Source organism: Echeneis naucrates, chromosome 7 (genome assembly GCF_900963305.1).
Source record: "Echeneis naucrates chromosome 7, fEcheNa1.1, whole genome shotgun sequence".
In the NCBI taxonomy this organism is placed as follows: domain Eukaryota; kingdom Metazoa; phylum Chordata; class Actinopteri; order Carangiformes; family Echeneidae; genus Echeneis; species Echeneis naucrates.
The window spans coordinates 16,327,101-16,344,481 of record NC_042517.1 but is presented as its reverse complement, the minus strand read 5'-3'; the positions used below and the strand labels follow the sequence as shown (position 1 = coordinate 16,344,481).

The window sequence follows — 17,381 nt, the reverse complement described above, 5'->3', positions numbered from 1 at the left end:
TTGGTATGAAAGCCACCTGACATGAATTCAGAGAGGCAAAGCCAAAACAACAAAACTTAAAAAAAAATAAAATATCTAACATAGGAGAGAACCCGAATAACAGACCTACCCTGCCAGACTTATCAATACAGCAGAAACCATTTTGAATGGAAATCAAAACAGCAGCAGGATGAGGAGAAGTCTGATTCCCAAATTCCATCTTGACTGCTCATATACTAGCACATGTGGAAGCAATAGCTGTTTTTTTAGGGGTTTTTTTTTTTTTTTTTTGGACATACTCAGCGATTTCACCTAAGTGACTAATGGACTGCAAGCATTTCACATGACATTTATGTCACGAAAATCCGTTTCACCAACCTGATTTTGAATTATTTTGTAACATCAGTCAACTTCTGTATTGTTTTGACAGTGTCACTGTCGCTTAAAACTTAATACCTGAACAGCCGGGGGCCTAAAGTTCAGTGCGAATCTTCAGTGTTGGATTCTTCATTTTTTTGTTGTAATCTTCATCAAAGCATTCGTTCTGGCTCACGGTGAAGTGGTTCTTCCAGTCACCAACTTTCCCTTGAAATGCAGAAACAATCATCCAATGAAATCACCGAAACACTGTGCGACTACTTTTTGACTAGATGTTTACACTGTACCTTTTCTCATGAATGGGGACACATTGTGGTTCATGATTAAGATAGTGGAGTAGTTGGTCATTGTGTTTTGTTTCATGCTGTCAAACGTCACTCCAGTTCGGACTGCTTCCTTCGCTGCAGCTGAAAGCGGTAGACCGAGGAAGGTGCAGAGTCGGTCTATCTCTCGTCCAGAGTCCTAGACACGTTCAAAGTCAACAAGATGAATGGAGGCAACTGCATCCAGAAATTGTGACAAGCTGGCAATCAAATGTCAAACATATAAGCTTTTATGTGTTTGGATCTTATGTTACCAAACCAACTGCAGGCCTAAAATGGCATGAGGAACTCATGTGCCTCTCTCAGACACGTCTCTTTGTTTTTTTTTTTATTATCACTGTCCCATGTCTCCTACAGCTGGCCACCAAATGCCCCTGGGCTCTCCCCCCTGTCTCAGCCTCCTGATGCCATAGCTCATCCATCTCTCATTCCCTAAACTCCCAGTTTCCCATTCACCCATCATCTTACAGCAGCATTTCTGCTGGATTGTTCACCCACAGAAAGTTTAAAATCAATGCAGCATTTCAATGCAGTTCTTTCACCATCCCACCCATAACGGCACATCATTTATTCATTTTTGACCGAGTCATTTATACATTGTTATATGTTTATATATTGGACTATATGTTGGTTTGCAGAGGCTTTCTCAGACCTCTCGGGCTGATTTGCTGCAGATAAGCGTCCCCCTTCAAATAAATTTTCTTTTCTCATCAAACTCTTGTCAAGAAAATTAATCTGTATTTCCCTGAATGCCAAAGCCTTCATTTTATTAGAGGGCCTGCTGTAATTTTTCACCAACCAGCATAACTGTCAAAAAATAAATAAATAAAATGCCCTCTGCTGCTCACTAATGTGCAACCCTCTGCCTCTGCCCTGTGAGAAATTTTTGCAGCTCACCTCAGTCAGATCTTCATAGAACATGTAGTGAAGCTTTGAATATGTCTCTTTCTTCTCCCACCAGCCAGTAACATGGTCGTACCAGGATCCAAACACCACTGAGGCAACAGAACAATGAATGAAGGAACATTTGGGCTAGAGATGAGATGAAAGTGGGCCTCCATTAATATGAACTCTACTTTGACCTCACTCTTTCCTTGCATGAATTTCTGCAGGAAGTTGCTCCAGTCTCCGGGCTCTGGCTGGACATGATTCATGCGGTCAAAGTGGAAATAGGACACTGCAGTGTCCTTTGCATTACGAGCAACGTAAATGATCTGTAAAGAGATAAAACACAAAATGAAAATCTGTATCTGAAGCAAACTCTGATCCATAAATGATAACTTTAAAAGAGTTTTTTTTTTTTACCCTGCAGTTGTTCTCCCAGAAGGACTTGGGCACAAACTGGACCGGCAGATGAGTCTTAATTAGGCGCGGAGTCGTGGTAAGTTTATCTGCCAGGTCTTTACCTTTGTGAAGAGAACAATTTGTGACTGTGATAAACATCCACAAAAGTCTCTTTTCAGACATTGTCCAGAAATTCATGAATTAAAAAAAAAAACAAATTGTTCATGTGATCATCAAGCAAAGTCAATTATACAGCCACATTTTTGCCTTCTTGGAATAAGATGTGTAATGATATGAGAAAATTATATTTTCATTTTATCATTTAGCTGTCCAGTCCATAATTTTATAGTTCCGGCTAACTTTCATGGAGAATTTACTCTTTCAATTGGAAAATATTCCACTTTTGCCTGATGCTGATTGTGACATCATTCAACCTGATTCCAGAGACGGCACGCAGATCTCCAGGAAGGGCACTCGCAGGTAAATAGGGATAGATGTCTCACGATCAGAACATTTGTCCCCAAAATGCATCAAGTCCAGAATGTATGAGACCCAGGTGGTCCCTGTGTTTACACACGCACAGAAACACAAATTCTTTAGTGGACATTAGCAAAGAGTTCCGGGGAATTGATGATATGATAACTAATGATGCCACAAGTTTAAGGCAATCACACACACATCCCCACCTGATTTAGGGTAAGTAGCTATAAGGATATCATCCGGTCTCGCTTTGAAGTTTTGGACATTGTCCCAGTTGTCTGTGAAGTATTTGGTCATGGAAACTCCATGGAAGTCAAACAGTGTTGGTCGAGGTGGCAGATCCATCTGTGAGAAAATATCAATAAGTCATATTGAATATTAGCTACGTTAGGTAGAATCACATCTCTGCCCGAACATGCAGCTAAGTGCATGCACGCAGAGGCCCCGAGTTCAAACCCCAGCCACAATGCAAACCAGTGGAAGGCTTGTGCCATTCTCAAGGCCAGATACTGTAAAAAGGAAGGTTTGATGCAGAAAGGGCATCCATTGTAAAAAAAAAAAAAAAAATGTGGCTGACTCAATCATGTGACAGAGCTGACTTGGGTGTGGCGACCCTGAACAGGGAAGAATCTGAAAGAGGGAGGGGGGAGCTGCATTTGCATCTGTATATATAGGTTGATGTTTATTTAATACATTGTACAAATAAGTAAAATTAAATTGATATTTTGAATTTGTAGCCAGTAAATTTGGAATGCGCAAGTCAGTTCTGTGGCTAATTCGCATAATTTGGCTGTTATTTACTTGTCAATTTTACATATATATATATATGTATATATATATACATATATATATATATATAGTCTCCTTACAGTGAGCTGTTAAGCACTGCCATTTCCTACAGGGTCACTAAAGGGACTCATGTAATGGCCACAGCTACGGCAGCAATAGAAGTCAATCCTGTGTACTGACACACTTCAGATATCCTGGACTTTGTCACCCTTTTATACCCACATTTCACATCCAAACACTGAAATGAGTCCTTTTACAACTTGTTTTTTTTTTTTTTTTTGTTAGTTGCAATTATATAGTTCTGATGTTCTTCTCTGTTTTTATCAGTTAGAGAGATTCCTTGCTTCCACTGCTGGAGTCATCATCGTCATGGCTCACCAAAAACTGGACCCCAATGCAGAAACAGATCAGGCAAAACCAAGTCTTTACTGAAGCCAAAGTACAACAAAGGTGGTCTGTGTTAATAACAGTGGTAATACGCAAATTACAGCAAAACGAGGAAGCGGAGACTGAGCGTGACACTCTAAAAAGACAAACAAAGTAAACACAGAGAGCGGGCGAAGCTCAACAAACAGGCCTGAATCAAAACCACATGAAGAACCAAGGGAGAAGATGACTGAGGCACACCCCATAACCCGAACGCAAACAGAGAAAACACGGTCACGAAGGAACTGGAAACCACGAGCAGGCAGAATAATCTGGCACTGAACAGAACAGAACAGAACAGAGAGAAGGAGAGCAGAAGCTCCCACTGGGGCGAAATGTGAACCATGACAATCTGACTAGGACTGGGTAAAATTACGGCATGTGCCCTGGAAAGCAGTGGAACGAAATCGAAGAAGTTCCGATGAGGCTGTACCAGCACCATCAACAACAGCTTGCCTTTGGTGGGCTGCATTGTGCGCAGTGAAGAAGACAGGAGCCTCTGGCATACAGGAAACCCCCAAACACAGACCAGCATACGTCAGAAGTTATCTGGGGTGTCAACGAGTGCTCAGGCGACAAGAAAAGGAGCAGGTTTCAGAAAGCGAGCACAACAGCCAGAAAGGACATCAGCGACGCACTGAATCAGTGTGTGGGCATTCTGTGTTTGGGTTTCCTTAGCCCTGCTCTGCTGTTGCCCCTCGCTGCACACATCCAGCCCTCATCCTCAATCCCCTTCTGTTCAACTGCACGCTCCCTTGGAATCAGAAGCCCTCAGCCCCCCCCCCCACTGCACCACCAGACCCCACCACCTTCCATTGTTTCCGCTTTCTTAATAAAATGTTTAACAGCTCATTTGCATGGTGGGTCCTGTTCTGTTCCTTGGACCTGTATTCTTTAAACCCAGAAAAACTAGTGCATACTCAGCATACCCCATTTGCAAATGGCATAATAATGTATATGGCTCTCCCTTTCTGTTTTTTCCACACCTTAGTCATCTATATGTTTGTGTATACCTTATATTCTTCTTTTTATTTTTTTCTTTCCTTGCAGAAACCGATTTGTCACTGCTGATTTCCCTTCCCGTGTTCTTGTACATTTTTGCAAGACAAATAACAATTCTTGAATCTTTCATCTTAGATTAGAAAAGTATTTTCAAAATTTCTGTGCAAGCCTTTTGCCTTCATACTCAGTCCCTTACGTCAAAAATATGTCTGATTACTACCTGTCACACTACCAGGGAGGAATTCAAAGGTTACACAATTTCCCATTCAGCCAAGTGTTTCAGCCCCATCTAACACACTGAAATACACACTCTGTTTTACACCTGTCAGCTAAAAGACTCTTCAGATTTCAAGCATTAATCCCATAGGTACACAAATCCACACCAACTCTCGAAATTACGAAATGTCCCCTGCAACCTTTTGTGCATAGAGCTACCAAAAAAAGCATGACTATGCTCTGTCTTAATAATTTACCAGTAAAAAAGTAAACCCAGTAAACCCTGCCCTGTGTGTCCCCTGTGTCTCTTAAGTTCGAAGAAGCTCACTACAAACTTACCCTGGTCAGTGGATATTTCCTGAAACTGTGATTGTGCCCTGGTCATGCACTTGAAGAAGTTTTTCTCTTGTGTAATACCATGACATTGTACACAACTTCCTGTAATGAATGTAGGCGTGGATATGCTGTGTCCATTAGTCAACAAAAAGCCTGGCATGGCAAACTAGTGTTATCAGGTCAGAAGTGCTATCAGGCCACTTGTGTTACCAGGTCAGAAGTGATCTGTTTCCTACCATATTCTTTATTTGCTTTTATTTTTACGCACGTACAAAGTAATAATAAACAGGACGAATGATTCCGTTGTTTGTGTTCTGTTTTGTTTGATGCAGTGGAATGTCGCTATCGCTGATTTCATAAATATCAAATTAATGCTAACACAAAAGATAAGGAAGTGTCTATTAATTGATAATGCCGTCATAAAGCAGGTATATTCTACTTTATGACTGCCATGGACCATTATGCTGTTTGTTATTGTATTCCTGTTACTGTTATTACTGTTACGTTGTATGGGTCAAAGTTACCTGTTTCAAAGGTTAAAGATAGAGGAAACATATTCGTGAGAACATTTGGAACATGAAACCTTTTCTGCGTGGCATAATTAGAGTAATGAAAATAATGAAAATAACATGCATGTACAACCTATTACATATGTTCTGTTTGGGTAATTTGAAAATGGAGGCTACAAAGGCTAAAAATATGACACGTAAACAGAAATTGATTTCATATATGAGACACACACACACAAATACAAAAACAAAATGCATCTTTTGCACAGCATTCTGTGGCATACAGTGTCTGCTGCAAGTTCCAACTATATGAGATTATATGTCATGTGTTGGTTTGGTTTTTTTTTTAAACAATCAACATGCCCCTGTTTTGATATACAGGTTTTCCTGACAAGGATCATTCAAGAAGGATTATACTATAGTGCGACACAACATAGCACTAGTCACTAGTCCACACTGGTTCACACATGCACCCAGTGTGTTTAGCTGGAGTATTTACCCTGCAGTCACACCAAGTAAACAACCAAAATTAGTTTTGTTGATATGTTGCCAGATGAAACAAAATAAACAGTGTACAAAAAAATTCCTGACTCACTTGAATTAGTTTTTGAGGTATTTCAATAAATCATCGAATGATGATGATGCACTTAAAGACAAAGTCTGTCATGTTGTATACACAGACACACACACACACAAATCAAACCCTTTTTCAAATCTTCAAATGCACGCAAGGAATGTAAATACCTTTAGTAGAGTAAAGCTGATCACTGGTTTTGTGACTAACCATGTACAATGCTTTTCTTTCCTATTGTTTCTCCCAGACTAGAAAAATGTTCATCTTCCCCTGCTCTCTCCTTGTTGCATAACCATATCCACATTATAATTGTTACACTGAAATTCCAACCCCTCCTCGTCCTTTGAGATTTCCTGGACCTTTGCATTCTTTTGTTTGTCTTTTTGTTTTGTTTTATTTTGTTTAGTTGTTTTTTTTTTCTTTCAAGAAGCTTCTACTCATTTTATACAAACAAAGCAAAGTTGACAGATTGCGCAGGTCTGTTTTTGTGTGTTGGCAACTTTGAACAGGGCAGAGAACATAAGATTCAAGTTTAGAAGTTTTACTACTTCTGTGCCGTGTTTGCTTTAACCTGATGGTACAAAGTGATTCAGTCTTTAAAATTTTCTACAACCGCTCAGCTGGAAGACATTAATCAGTATTTACATTGGAACAATACTAACCACCTGGGAAATGTCTGAAAACAGATGCCATTCTTTCTTTAAACTGCTATAAAAAAAGGTTATAGCATGTATGTAGAATTTATATTTTACATGCATAAATGTATATGTACCCTAAATGTTGTTTTTTTTTTTTCCTTAAATCTATAGCTTTGTGCACAGGACGCTAAGGGAAAAAAAACACACACGAGTATTCATCCTATAGCGCCCTGTTCGACCTATAAATCTATCTACCATTACTTTCCTCTGATAAATCATATTTATTTTATTTCTTATTATTTCTTCAACAGAGTACCTCTTCCTGGGTGCCTGCACGTGCTACGCAGTTCGCTACGCAACAAAGAAGCAACAGTTCATAACATCTGTCCGTTTATCTGCCTGCTCCTTTTTTTTAGCTCTAAATGTGGTTCCTATTATCTTTTTTATTTATTTATTTATTTATTTATTTATTTATTTATTTATTTATTTATTTATTTATTCAACCATCCAGCTAGTTAGTTAGTTTAGCTTAAATTTCCATTGTTGTTAAATGGCCGCTCGCGAGCACGTTTGTTTTTCTTTCTATGCTATTTGTCGGGCAAAGTGTGTGATACGGTTCTGTGAAAGGTAATTTGACGTAGATTGTACGTAGCTGAAGATAGTTCTCGTTTTATAACAACCACAAATCAATCAGATCATTTGATCTGAGCTAATGGTTGTATTAAACCAAATAGTTATTCACTGAAAAACAACTGAAGCTACTAGATTTACTTTGAGTGCCTTCTAGAGTTAATGTAATCGAAGCGGGAGTGACGTAGTCCTACGTCACAGGAGAAAAAAACGTATACAACAAAGATGGCGTCTGCTGGCGAGGCTAACGTTAGCGTTTCACACGTGGAGAAGAAGGAGAAGAAGGTAGTTGTGATTGAAAACGAAATGAAACGCTGTCAGTGGAGCTATAAAGTCGGATAAGAAATGCCGACAGCCTGACAATTTTAGAGGACGGTTGTTTGTCGGCAGCACTTTTTCTGAGGAGCCGAGACTCCTTTCTTCTCTCATTTCAGTCAGCGACATGAACTTCCTTGAGCCAATGTTCCTCTTCAGTCAGGGATGCTGACTTCATTTCACTTTGTTCTTCTTCAGCAGACTCCAGCTCGGTACTGGAAGGAGCCGCGGGGGGAGAAAGATGGAAACGACCATGAGGAAGATGGAGGAAAGACTCTGCACCAGGAGGAGCCAAGGCCACAGACAACGAAGAAAAGAAAGCAAGACGAGAGCCCAGCAGTTGGAAAGAAATTCATTTCTGGGGTAAGAGTTTTTACTTCTTTTAATCCCATGTTCTTTGACATGTGTTCCACATGTGGCTGCTTTTATTACGATTTACGATTTTATTATTGCTCCTGACCCAATCCCAGCTGTCAATGGGCGAAGAAGGGGTACATAGGGCAGGTTGCCAGTCTATCGTAGGGCCAACATCTAAAGACACACACAACAACCATTCACTCTTACACTTAAAGCCAATTTACAGCCACCAAAAACCCCTAAAGCCGCATCTCTTTGGACTGAGGGAGGAAGCCTACCTGTACCAGTACCTGCCGGGAAATCATGCAGGGGCATCGAAAACATTCACATTCCTCATAAATGGACTCAGGCCCTGAAATCGAACTTCGGGCCTCCCTGCTCTGGGTTTCTTGTCCTCATTTGTTCTTGCGTTAACAAATTAAACTTTGTTTATTTGTCTGTAACTATTGTTTGTACAGAAATCAGATCCTTTCCCTGGTCAGGCTCCAATTCCAGAAGACAGGGTGCAGAAGTTCAAAAGGAAAGATAAAACTAAAAAGGTAAATGTCACAATTTGTGTATTTTATTATTATGATTGTTCTTATTAATTCTACTAATGAAGTGGAGTTAGTTGAGTTTGATTGCTACCAGCAACTGGCAAAATTATATTTATAAGAAATATTTCTTCCTAGCATCGGCGTCAACATTACAAGCTGAAAGCTATGATAACTTGCTCTGAAGAAGTGTCAGAAATGGCTCAGAAACAAGCTGCCAAGTTTGACCTCCTGCTCCCAGAGGATGCAGGGTAAGTTCCTTTGAGAGTTGCCACTTTTTCATGCCACTGTGTGCAAATGTGACAGAGCTTAAAATCCCAGAAAGGACTCTTCAAGTTGTTGATCAAAAGCCTCTGATCTCAGGTTCCTGGAAGGAGAAGAAGAGGAAGATACATGTTTGATTTCCCAGGAAGATATTGCAGATGCTGTGGATATAACAGCTGGAGCAAAGGTTGGAACATTAGTTGTCAGATGTTGGATAATTTCACCTCTCATATGTAATTGCTTGGGACATACCTTTTCTATTAAGACCAAGTTGTCTGGTATTTTATGCAGGTATTTACAGTGAAAGCCTACAATTAAGCTGCTTCATTTAAAACAAACAAAAAAAAAAACTACTACCTTCAGAAAAAATCTTGTTTTTCCATAGGCTATGTTTTTATTGGTATAAATTGGTGTTTCCAGCTCACATCCATTTCAGCAGATCTATACCCCTATATTGAGGGCAACACAAATAGTTCAGAATGTGTGATGGCCATTTAGGAAAAAACTTGTGTATCAGAGTGAACGACCTGAAAACATGGTTATCGTAACGTAGCCCAACAGTATTGGTGTGGTGAAAAACCACTGTCTGCAAATACTCACAGATATTTAGTTTGAGTAAATAACAAAATCAGAATAGACTTTGTCTGTCAGAAGGTTGCTGTGAATGTCTGTGTGTCTCAATGTTTGTATTAGAATGAAAGACAGAATACAACCAAAGCACAAAATCAGCTCTCAAGCCAGAACAAAATGATATTGCAGGCCTGCTGAGTTGTGTTGCATTCCTGATAAGGCTCATCCTTATGCATCCTTATCCTTATGCATGTAAAAAAAAAAGAAAAAAAAAGTGGAACAAACTGTGAAGGTTTATGCCCTTCCTAAACACACATAATTACTGCTAACATGCATGCATTCATTCATTTTAGCTACTTAAAACAGAGATAGTCTTTGGTCCTCCTCACAACTCTCAATGCAGTCAGCATCAGAGACAATATCAGCTCCAAGGTTAGATTCAGTGGGGTGCCACTGATGACTGCGTAACCTTTAGGTAAAAAAAGAACACACCAGCACGACCAGGATGACTAAATCAAATGTACATTATTTAGCTCTCCCTTTCTTTTCTCTGGCAGGTCTGCAAAAATTTGGAGCCCTGTAGTGTCTATATGTAATAACTCACCATGGTCACAACTCTCACCTAAAATCAAATAGACGGTTCATCTTATTAGTGAGAGTTCATCTATGGCTGGAGCTTTTAAACACCTCCATCTTCTGTGGTCCTTTATTCAGTGTCTGCAGACCTACATGTAGACAGTTACTCCATCTATCCAGCAGAGGGAGTCTGTCCCTAAATCCTCCTTCATCTTGGGAAGCAGTGCAGATGTTAGCAGGGCTCTACTTACAAAAAAGTATCCAAAAGGGCTGGAGGAGATCATCTTCAGCCTTTGCTTCTATAACAGACATAAGCAAACCATGACAAAAACTATGTTTGGACCACATTTGACTTGAATTTCAAGAGTGATATTTGAAATCAGTCACTATTACTTCAGTTATTTTTTATTGATTTGTGTTTTCTGTCCCTGCAGTATTTTAACCTGAAACTGTCTCAGTTTGGACCATATCGATTGGATTACAGCAGAACCGGACGGTCAGTGTCTGCCCTCTATATTCATAAAGAGCAAGCGTTTGTCTTGCTTTAGTTGCTTTAGTAGAAGATTTGTGTTTGCAATGGAAATAGCTACCTTGGTTATATTAGTGAAATAATTGGCATTAATGTCTATAATCAAATCAATCTTATTTTTCCAATTAAGCCTGTGATGGTAAACCAAAACTGGCAGTAAACTGTGGCTGATTTATACATGCAGCAGATGCACGCCCAGATTCTTTTGAGTGTTGTTTGCCCTCTGATATCAAATCTGTAGTTCAGTGCTTGGCAATTAAGATTTAAAATGTTTGAATTGTATATTTATTGCTGGCATTGTGTTCTTTGTCCTTCAGTCACCTCTTGCTTGGTGGGAGGAGAGGCCACGTTGCTTGTGTTGACTGGCTGTCTAAACAGCTGATGTGTGAGATCAATGTAATGGAGACTGTCAATGATGTAAAGTAAGTGACCCTACTGTACATTATGCAGCACCACACTGAGCACAAAAGCTGATATTTTACAGCCAATACAGCCTTTATCAATAAAATCCATTCCTACCTTTATGTAGGTGGCTCCATAGTGAGGCCATGTATGCAGTGGCTCAGAAGAAGTGGCTTTACATCTATGACTCTAATGGAATAGAACTTCACTGCATTCGCAAATTCAATGACGTCCTCCGCATGCAGTACCTCCCCTACCACTTTTTGCTAGCCACAGCGGTAGGTTCATTAAACATATCATTGAAGGTGTTGGTTTTTTTTATTGCATGTTCATTTCAGATTTATAACCACCAGCCACAAAACAACACACACACTGTTTCCGATCAAACTATCAGCTGAAATTACTTTCCTCCTGGTGAAACTTTCATTTCTGTTGTTCCCTGTCAGTTTTCATTAAGATTTTTATTTATTAATTTTTTTTTTTAAGAGAGATGGCCAATATGGTAACATTGCAATGTTGTTTTAATTTCAGGCAAAGAAAAAGTATCACACACTACAAAAGAGGAAAGACAAAATCCAATTATGATGCATAAACACTTGTCTTTCAAGTGGATAGTTTATCTATCCACTAGAGTTGGACCCATTTGAGGTTTTTTGTTTTGTTTTTTTTCCTCACTGTTAGTCATTCCTGTTTGCAGTGTACACATCTGTGTGTAGAAAACTGCATTACTTATTACTGATACAGAGAAGGCAAGTTCAGCAGCTACAAAGAACGCAATTTCCATTTTACACATGATGTCAAGTTTATTAATGGGCATTTATTTGTGATTGACAATGGAAATAATTATGGTTGTAGGGCGTTCCCTGTTTTTTTTGAACACCAGCATACATGTTTTCACCTTGAGCAGCATATTAGCATAATGTTACTTCCTTCCCGCCTTACATAAAATAATATATATTTTTTTTAAATCTCACAATATTAAGAATTGGGTCTGACAAACCTTCCATTTGGTACTCTTGTCTTCAGAGTGCTAAAAGTTTCCTCCAGTACCTAGATGTGTCTGTGGGAAAGGAGGTGGCAGCCATCTGCACCAAGACTGGCCGGCTTGATGTGATGTGCCAAAACCCTCATAATGCCATCATTCACCTTGGACACCCCAATGGCACAGTCACCCTGTGGTCGCCCAACCAGAAAGAAGCCCTGGTCAAGATGCTTTGTCACCAAGGCGCCGTGCGTTCTGTCACCGTAGACAAGTCGGGCATGTGAGTGACTTTAAAACTCTAGACTTAATCTCATATAGGACTAAAAGGATTTTATGTTCCTTTTAGTGGCAGAAAGTCATGGTCATTTTCAAGATTTTCAAAACTGATTGTAAAATTTGGTGTTTTTGTGTCATTGGTATTTCACACTTTTATAGTAATATAATAAATCCTTGATCATTAATTGTAAAATGTTTTTCTCAGTGCTAAAGGAATCGTAATCTTTCATGTGCTTCCTATCCAGATAAGAACAGCCAGCAACCCTTCAGTGAGCCTATGGTGTACTCCACTGTTGTTTTGAATTTACATGGGAAAGGCTGTACCTTGCCTGTTGTATTTCACCTCTTGTTGGTTTAAGAGAACTGTGTGGATACCCATTAGTCATGCTATTAATTGCCTAGGGCCGGCCTCCTATGATTAAAACATAGTTCACTGACTAAAAATCCATTGATTTTCCTGTCCTACCTGATCCCACCCTACATTCAACAAAGATCACGTGCACGTGATAGATTGGAAACCTTTTTGGTTGAAGCAGTTCACTTTGTTTATCAATCTTGGTGCTTTTATTGCAATGCGGCTGCAATCAGTTGTTCAAATAACAATGGGAAATTGGAATTCTCCTGTCACCGGTCTTTGGCACATCACAGCAGAGTCAATGAAATGCTGCCACAAAAGACTGCAGGAACTGACAGAGAGGGATCCCTAATGTGCTGTTGTAAAATCCCAGTGTCCAAAGGTCCCAGGGCGTAGCTCTGCTATGCTGTTTTCTCTGGACTGAAGATAACAATGTCAAGAGCTGTCAAGAGCTGATTTCAGTAAAATCCTTGTGCAATGTTGCTTGTGCCAGATCCTACAGAAGTGCAAAGTTTGCTAATTTGGATATGTCATGGCTGTTAAATTTTACCTTTTATATATTTACAATATGTCATATTCATTAATTATTTTTCTGCTTTCCCACTTGCCTTTACTCTTCACTGCCGTATGAAATTGATAGAACACATGAACTACCTTCAATTTGTGACATTTTTCAGTTTAACAATCCTTTCCCCTTTTTGGACAGTGTTTCATTACCAGTTTGACTTTAATACCATCAGGCCCTTTGAGCAAATCTAGGGGTGTGTTTAACTTCGCACACAGCCTCAAGTAATAATTCAGATTAATGATTTACTTACTTTAGATATAATCATAAGCACAGTTGACTTTTTTTTCTCTCTCTCTCTTTTTATGCATTATTGATAAATGAGGGCTTTAGAATCCATGAAACCATCAGAGCAGAACTCAGAGTTCAGCTATTTACCAGTACACCAATCAATCAATCAATCATCTGTATATTGAGAAAATGTTGTGCTTGTTCAAAAAGATTGTGGCCAGCTAAAATGACACTGAAAGCTCAACGCAGGAGTGCTAACAGCAGGTTAACAGCTGATGGCTCCATGGAATCATTGCAGTGGTATACCGTCTCTGTTCATGTTGCTACATTAATCTTCCTGGAGGCTACAGGGGTCAAATGAAAACTCTTTTTAAACATGCAAAGCAGCAATCAAAACTGGCATGAATAATCCAAACTTGTTGAACAACTTCCAGCAGTAGAGCTTGATAATGAGCAACTTTCAACTTTTAATTTTCATGTTTTATATTGTGGCCATCAAACTGCTATTTCCCTATTGTCCACTGGAGTGCAATAAGTTTTCTTTTTTACGGCAGTTATATGGTGACATCTGGAATGGATAAAAAGTTGAAAGTGTACGACATCAGAGCGCTCAAGCCACTCAAGTCCTACTTCCTTCCTGCTGGCGCATCCTGTTTATCACTGAGTCATAGGGGCCTGCTCTCTGCAGCCACAGGAGATATTGTTCAGGTGATCAACATCTTCACACTCCTTGATAAATGACTTATCATTGAAAAAAGATCAGCTGAATGGGAAGTCGTACAGTTTGTATTTCACGAAGTTGTTTTCATCCTCAGTGCAGACGGCTGGATAATATACCATGATTAGCGGATACTGTGGCCTTGAATTGTAAATCGACATTTGTACATTCTTGTAAACAAGTTTCCGCTGCAGTAAATCAAGTTGAGGATACACAACAGACCAGCAGTCCTCTTTCTCTCTTGCTTGAAGTGTGACTGTCTTTGTCTGTACAGGTGTACAAGGACGTTTGGAGTACTGCTGCGACTAAACCCTACATGGCTCACAGAACCCGAGGAGCAGTGTGGGGACTGCACTTCTGTCCTTTTGAGGACGTCCTTGGGGTTGGACATGGAGATGGTTTCACCAGCATGCTTGTACCAGGTCTGGCCTGATTTCACATCATACCTACATATTCAAAAACAAAGTAAAACGGCAAGAGTGCACCAGATGAGATCTAACGTATCTATGACCACATGACAAATGCATCACTAAACTCAATGTTCAAAATAATCCACACATCACATCCTTCTGTACATCTGTCATTCCTGTTTGAAATCAAAGGTGCTGGTGAACCAAACTTTGATGGTCTGGATGCCAATCCATACCGCAGTGCAAAGCAGAGGCAGGAGTGGGAGGTTAAAGCCTTGCTGGAGAAGATTCAGCCAGAGCTCATCACCCTGGACCCCAATGAACTGGGACAAGTCGACCGTGCCACCTTTGAGCAAAGACACAAGGACCGGGTCGAAGCTCTGGTCAGCGTCTGGAACCATCATTGGCACACATCAAAGTTTATTTTGTGTTAAAAAAATTTGTTTTCATTTTGAGGGATTGATTTAATATTGTCAACGATATTTGTCTTTTCAGGGCTATGACCCACTTGCCCAAAAAAGGTTTATTCCTAAATATAAGAAAAAAGGCCGTAGTTCTGCTGGCAGCATTGAAAGGCGAAAGAAACAAGTGGCTCATGAGGACCAGAGGGTGAGTAATCCAGATTCTAAAATTATATTGGATTAAATCATCAATAGATTTAATTCATTTATTTATGTATTCTGGTGTTTTTTGGGGACTCATCTCTTGACTTGTTTTCCCCCAAGGATATAATCAGGCAAACTGTCGAGGACAAAGTGAAGATGGAAAAACAAAGAAATGAAAGGGAGAAAAAGAAGGCAGTGCTAAACAGCTCAAGAGCTGCTCTGGACAGATTCAAAAAATAGAGGAGGAGAATTAGGACCCTTTGTGCCACCCAAAGCCCAGTGACATTCTGTGGGAGTGACCTTTTGAACTTCATACAAAGGACACTTTTTCTGGAGACATTTCTCCACTGTGGGAACAAAACACAATCTACGAGTTCTAGATATAGTCTGCTAATGGGGAGCAGTTAATCTGTAATCAATGTTGAGTGCTGTGGTGTGGCAGTTCTGTTTAATGACTGCAGCCTGAAGCATTTTGTGTCTACATGGGCAAATAATGTGAGGTGCCGTGGTTGACATGGATGTCAACTTGAATTTGTGTTAAATTGTATTTGTTCTGTACAAATAAAATGACTTGTCACGAATATTTGACATTTTCAATGAGTGTGGCTAGCAAATGTTTTCTATTAATACGATTTAAAAAAAGAAAAACCCTCTGAGTTCAAACGTGTTATGACATTACATAACTAAAGCCCCACAATGTCACCACATTTGTTAACACAGTTGCTATTCCTTCAACGTTGATGTGAGATCTGGTAGATATTTGGTCTACTGTCACTGGTAACCATTAAAAAAGACTGTAAAGAACTTTGATTCGATAATGAATTATATATACAATGTTCAGTAAGTAGGTAAGGTAAGTACAATTGAGTTACATCTGAAACTACCAAAGAAAAATAAAACACAAATTGGGGTTTTTTGTCATGGGGTTCATGCTTTGTAAGCTAAAAAATAGAAATGACTAAGATTTGCCTTGTTCTTATGAGGTGAAAAGATGAGTGGTGATCCAGGGAAGGGCACAATGCCTTGTTAAAACATCTCTGAATCAAGTATTTGTTTGTCTTGCATTTGGCCTCCATAAAGTAGATAATATCTTAATTTAATGGTATTCAGTTGCCAACTGATGCCAGTGGAAGCATTTGTGAGGCATGTCAATTATCAGAAAGAGGAAGACAGACTGATTAGTCTGCAGGCGACGTTAGAGGCGACGTTAGAGTAAATAAGATGGCAAATCCGTCAGGGAGTTGGTCATATCATGTGGCAATAATGTAAAAGAAGTGTTTTTCATTTGCTGTATTTGATTGATTACACTGCATTTTAGACATGTTACAATCGTCCCAGTATTCTGGGATGGTTGCAACAGTTGAGTGACTTTTTGCAATTTTGCAACCCGTGCATAAAATGTGTTTCAGTAGTTGACAAATTGAAGTTTAGAATATAGCAAATTGGCTTCCCCAGCGTAAACACATTTTTAATTTATTGGAAAAATCACCAAAAAATCATTTTATTTGTGCTTTCTAGATAAAAACAAGCAGCATACAATTACAAAGAAAAAGAATTCCATATTAGCCCTCCCTCCCCTTTAGGACATTACTTAACATAGTAATATATGAAACATCGTTAAGAGAAAACCACACCATGAAAGACACAAAAACCATAAACCCATAAAACTTAACTGTGGGCCATTTTGTAAACGTGTGCTATAAGAAGGTTCTTAAAAGTTATGATGGAGTCTGCAGACCTTATGCAGAGAGGGAGGCTGTTCCATAATCGGGGGTGCCATCACTGGAAAAGTCTCTTTGTTTTCAGTTTGGTGTAAGGTACTGTTGAAAGGTTTCACGCCCCTGATCTCATGGGTCTGGCTGGAGAGTACTTAGTTAAAAATTCCTCAATGTACCTTGGGGCCAGACCATGGATGTCTTGTAAGTTATTAATACATTTTTAAAATGTTTTCTAAAATTAATGGGTAACCAGCGCAGTGCTGCTAAAATTGGTGTGATGTGACAGGACCTTTTTGACTTTATTAGTAATCTAGCTGCTGAATTTTGGATAAGCTGTAGTTGTGAAAGTGGGAGTTTGGGCAGGTGAAAAGGGAATTCAGTAGTCTAAGCGCGATCATATAAACGTGTGAA

At 39.4% G+C, this 17,381-nt stretch overlaps 2 protein-coding genes across 4 annotated transcripts; one reads left to right on the top strand and one right to left on the bottom strand.

The window, feature by feature from the left end:
• Nucleotides 1–213: 213 nt before the first annotated feature.
• Nucleotides 214–12,372, bottom strand: LOC115046329 (cytosolic sulfotransferase 2-like). Of its 2 annotated transcripts, none has more exons than XM_029506631.1 (8): nt 12,355–12,372; nt 2,651–2,789; nt 2,399–2,527; nt 1,986–2,086; nt 1,768–1,894; nt 1,578–1,675; nt 645–819; nt 214–564 (listed from the first exon to the last, which is right to left on the bottom strand). In XM_029506631.1, exons 1-8 carry the CDS (start codon nt 12,370–12,372, stop codon nt 452–454), a joined length of 900 nt encoding a protein of 299 aa, XP_029362491.1. In that variant the 3' UTR covers nt 214–451. The 2 variants fall into 2 exon arrangements, with proteins under 2 accessions (XP_029362491.1, XP_029362490.1); XM_029506630.1 differs by lacking the exon at nt 12,355–12,372 and adding an exon at nt 6,467–6,571.
• On the top strand, nt 7,776–15,876 carry wdr46 (WD repeat domain 46). Of its 2 annotated transcripts, none has more exons than XM_029506628.1 (14): nt 7,776–7,849; nt 8,078–8,242; nt 8,695–8,775; nt 8,908–9,020; nt 9,133–9,220; nt 10,614–10,675; nt 11,026–11,130; nt 11,238–11,388; nt 12,137–12,372; nt 14,074–14,227; nt 14,512–14,659; nt 14,840–15,030; nt 15,143–15,256; nt 15,373–15,876. In XM_029506628.1, exons 1-14 carry the CDS (start codon nt 7,790–7,792, stop codon nt 15,490–15,492), a joined length of 1,788 nt encoding a protein of 595 aa, XP_029362488.1. In that variant the 5' UTR covers nt 7,776–7,789; the 3' UTR covers nt 15,493–15,876. The 2 variants fall into 2 exon arrangements, with proteins under 2 accessions (XP_029362488.1, XP_029362489.1); XM_029506629.1 differs by having other exon boundaries at nt 7,780–7,849; nt 8,081–8,242.
• The last annotated feature ends 1,505 nt before the right edge of the window (nt 15,877–17,381 follow it).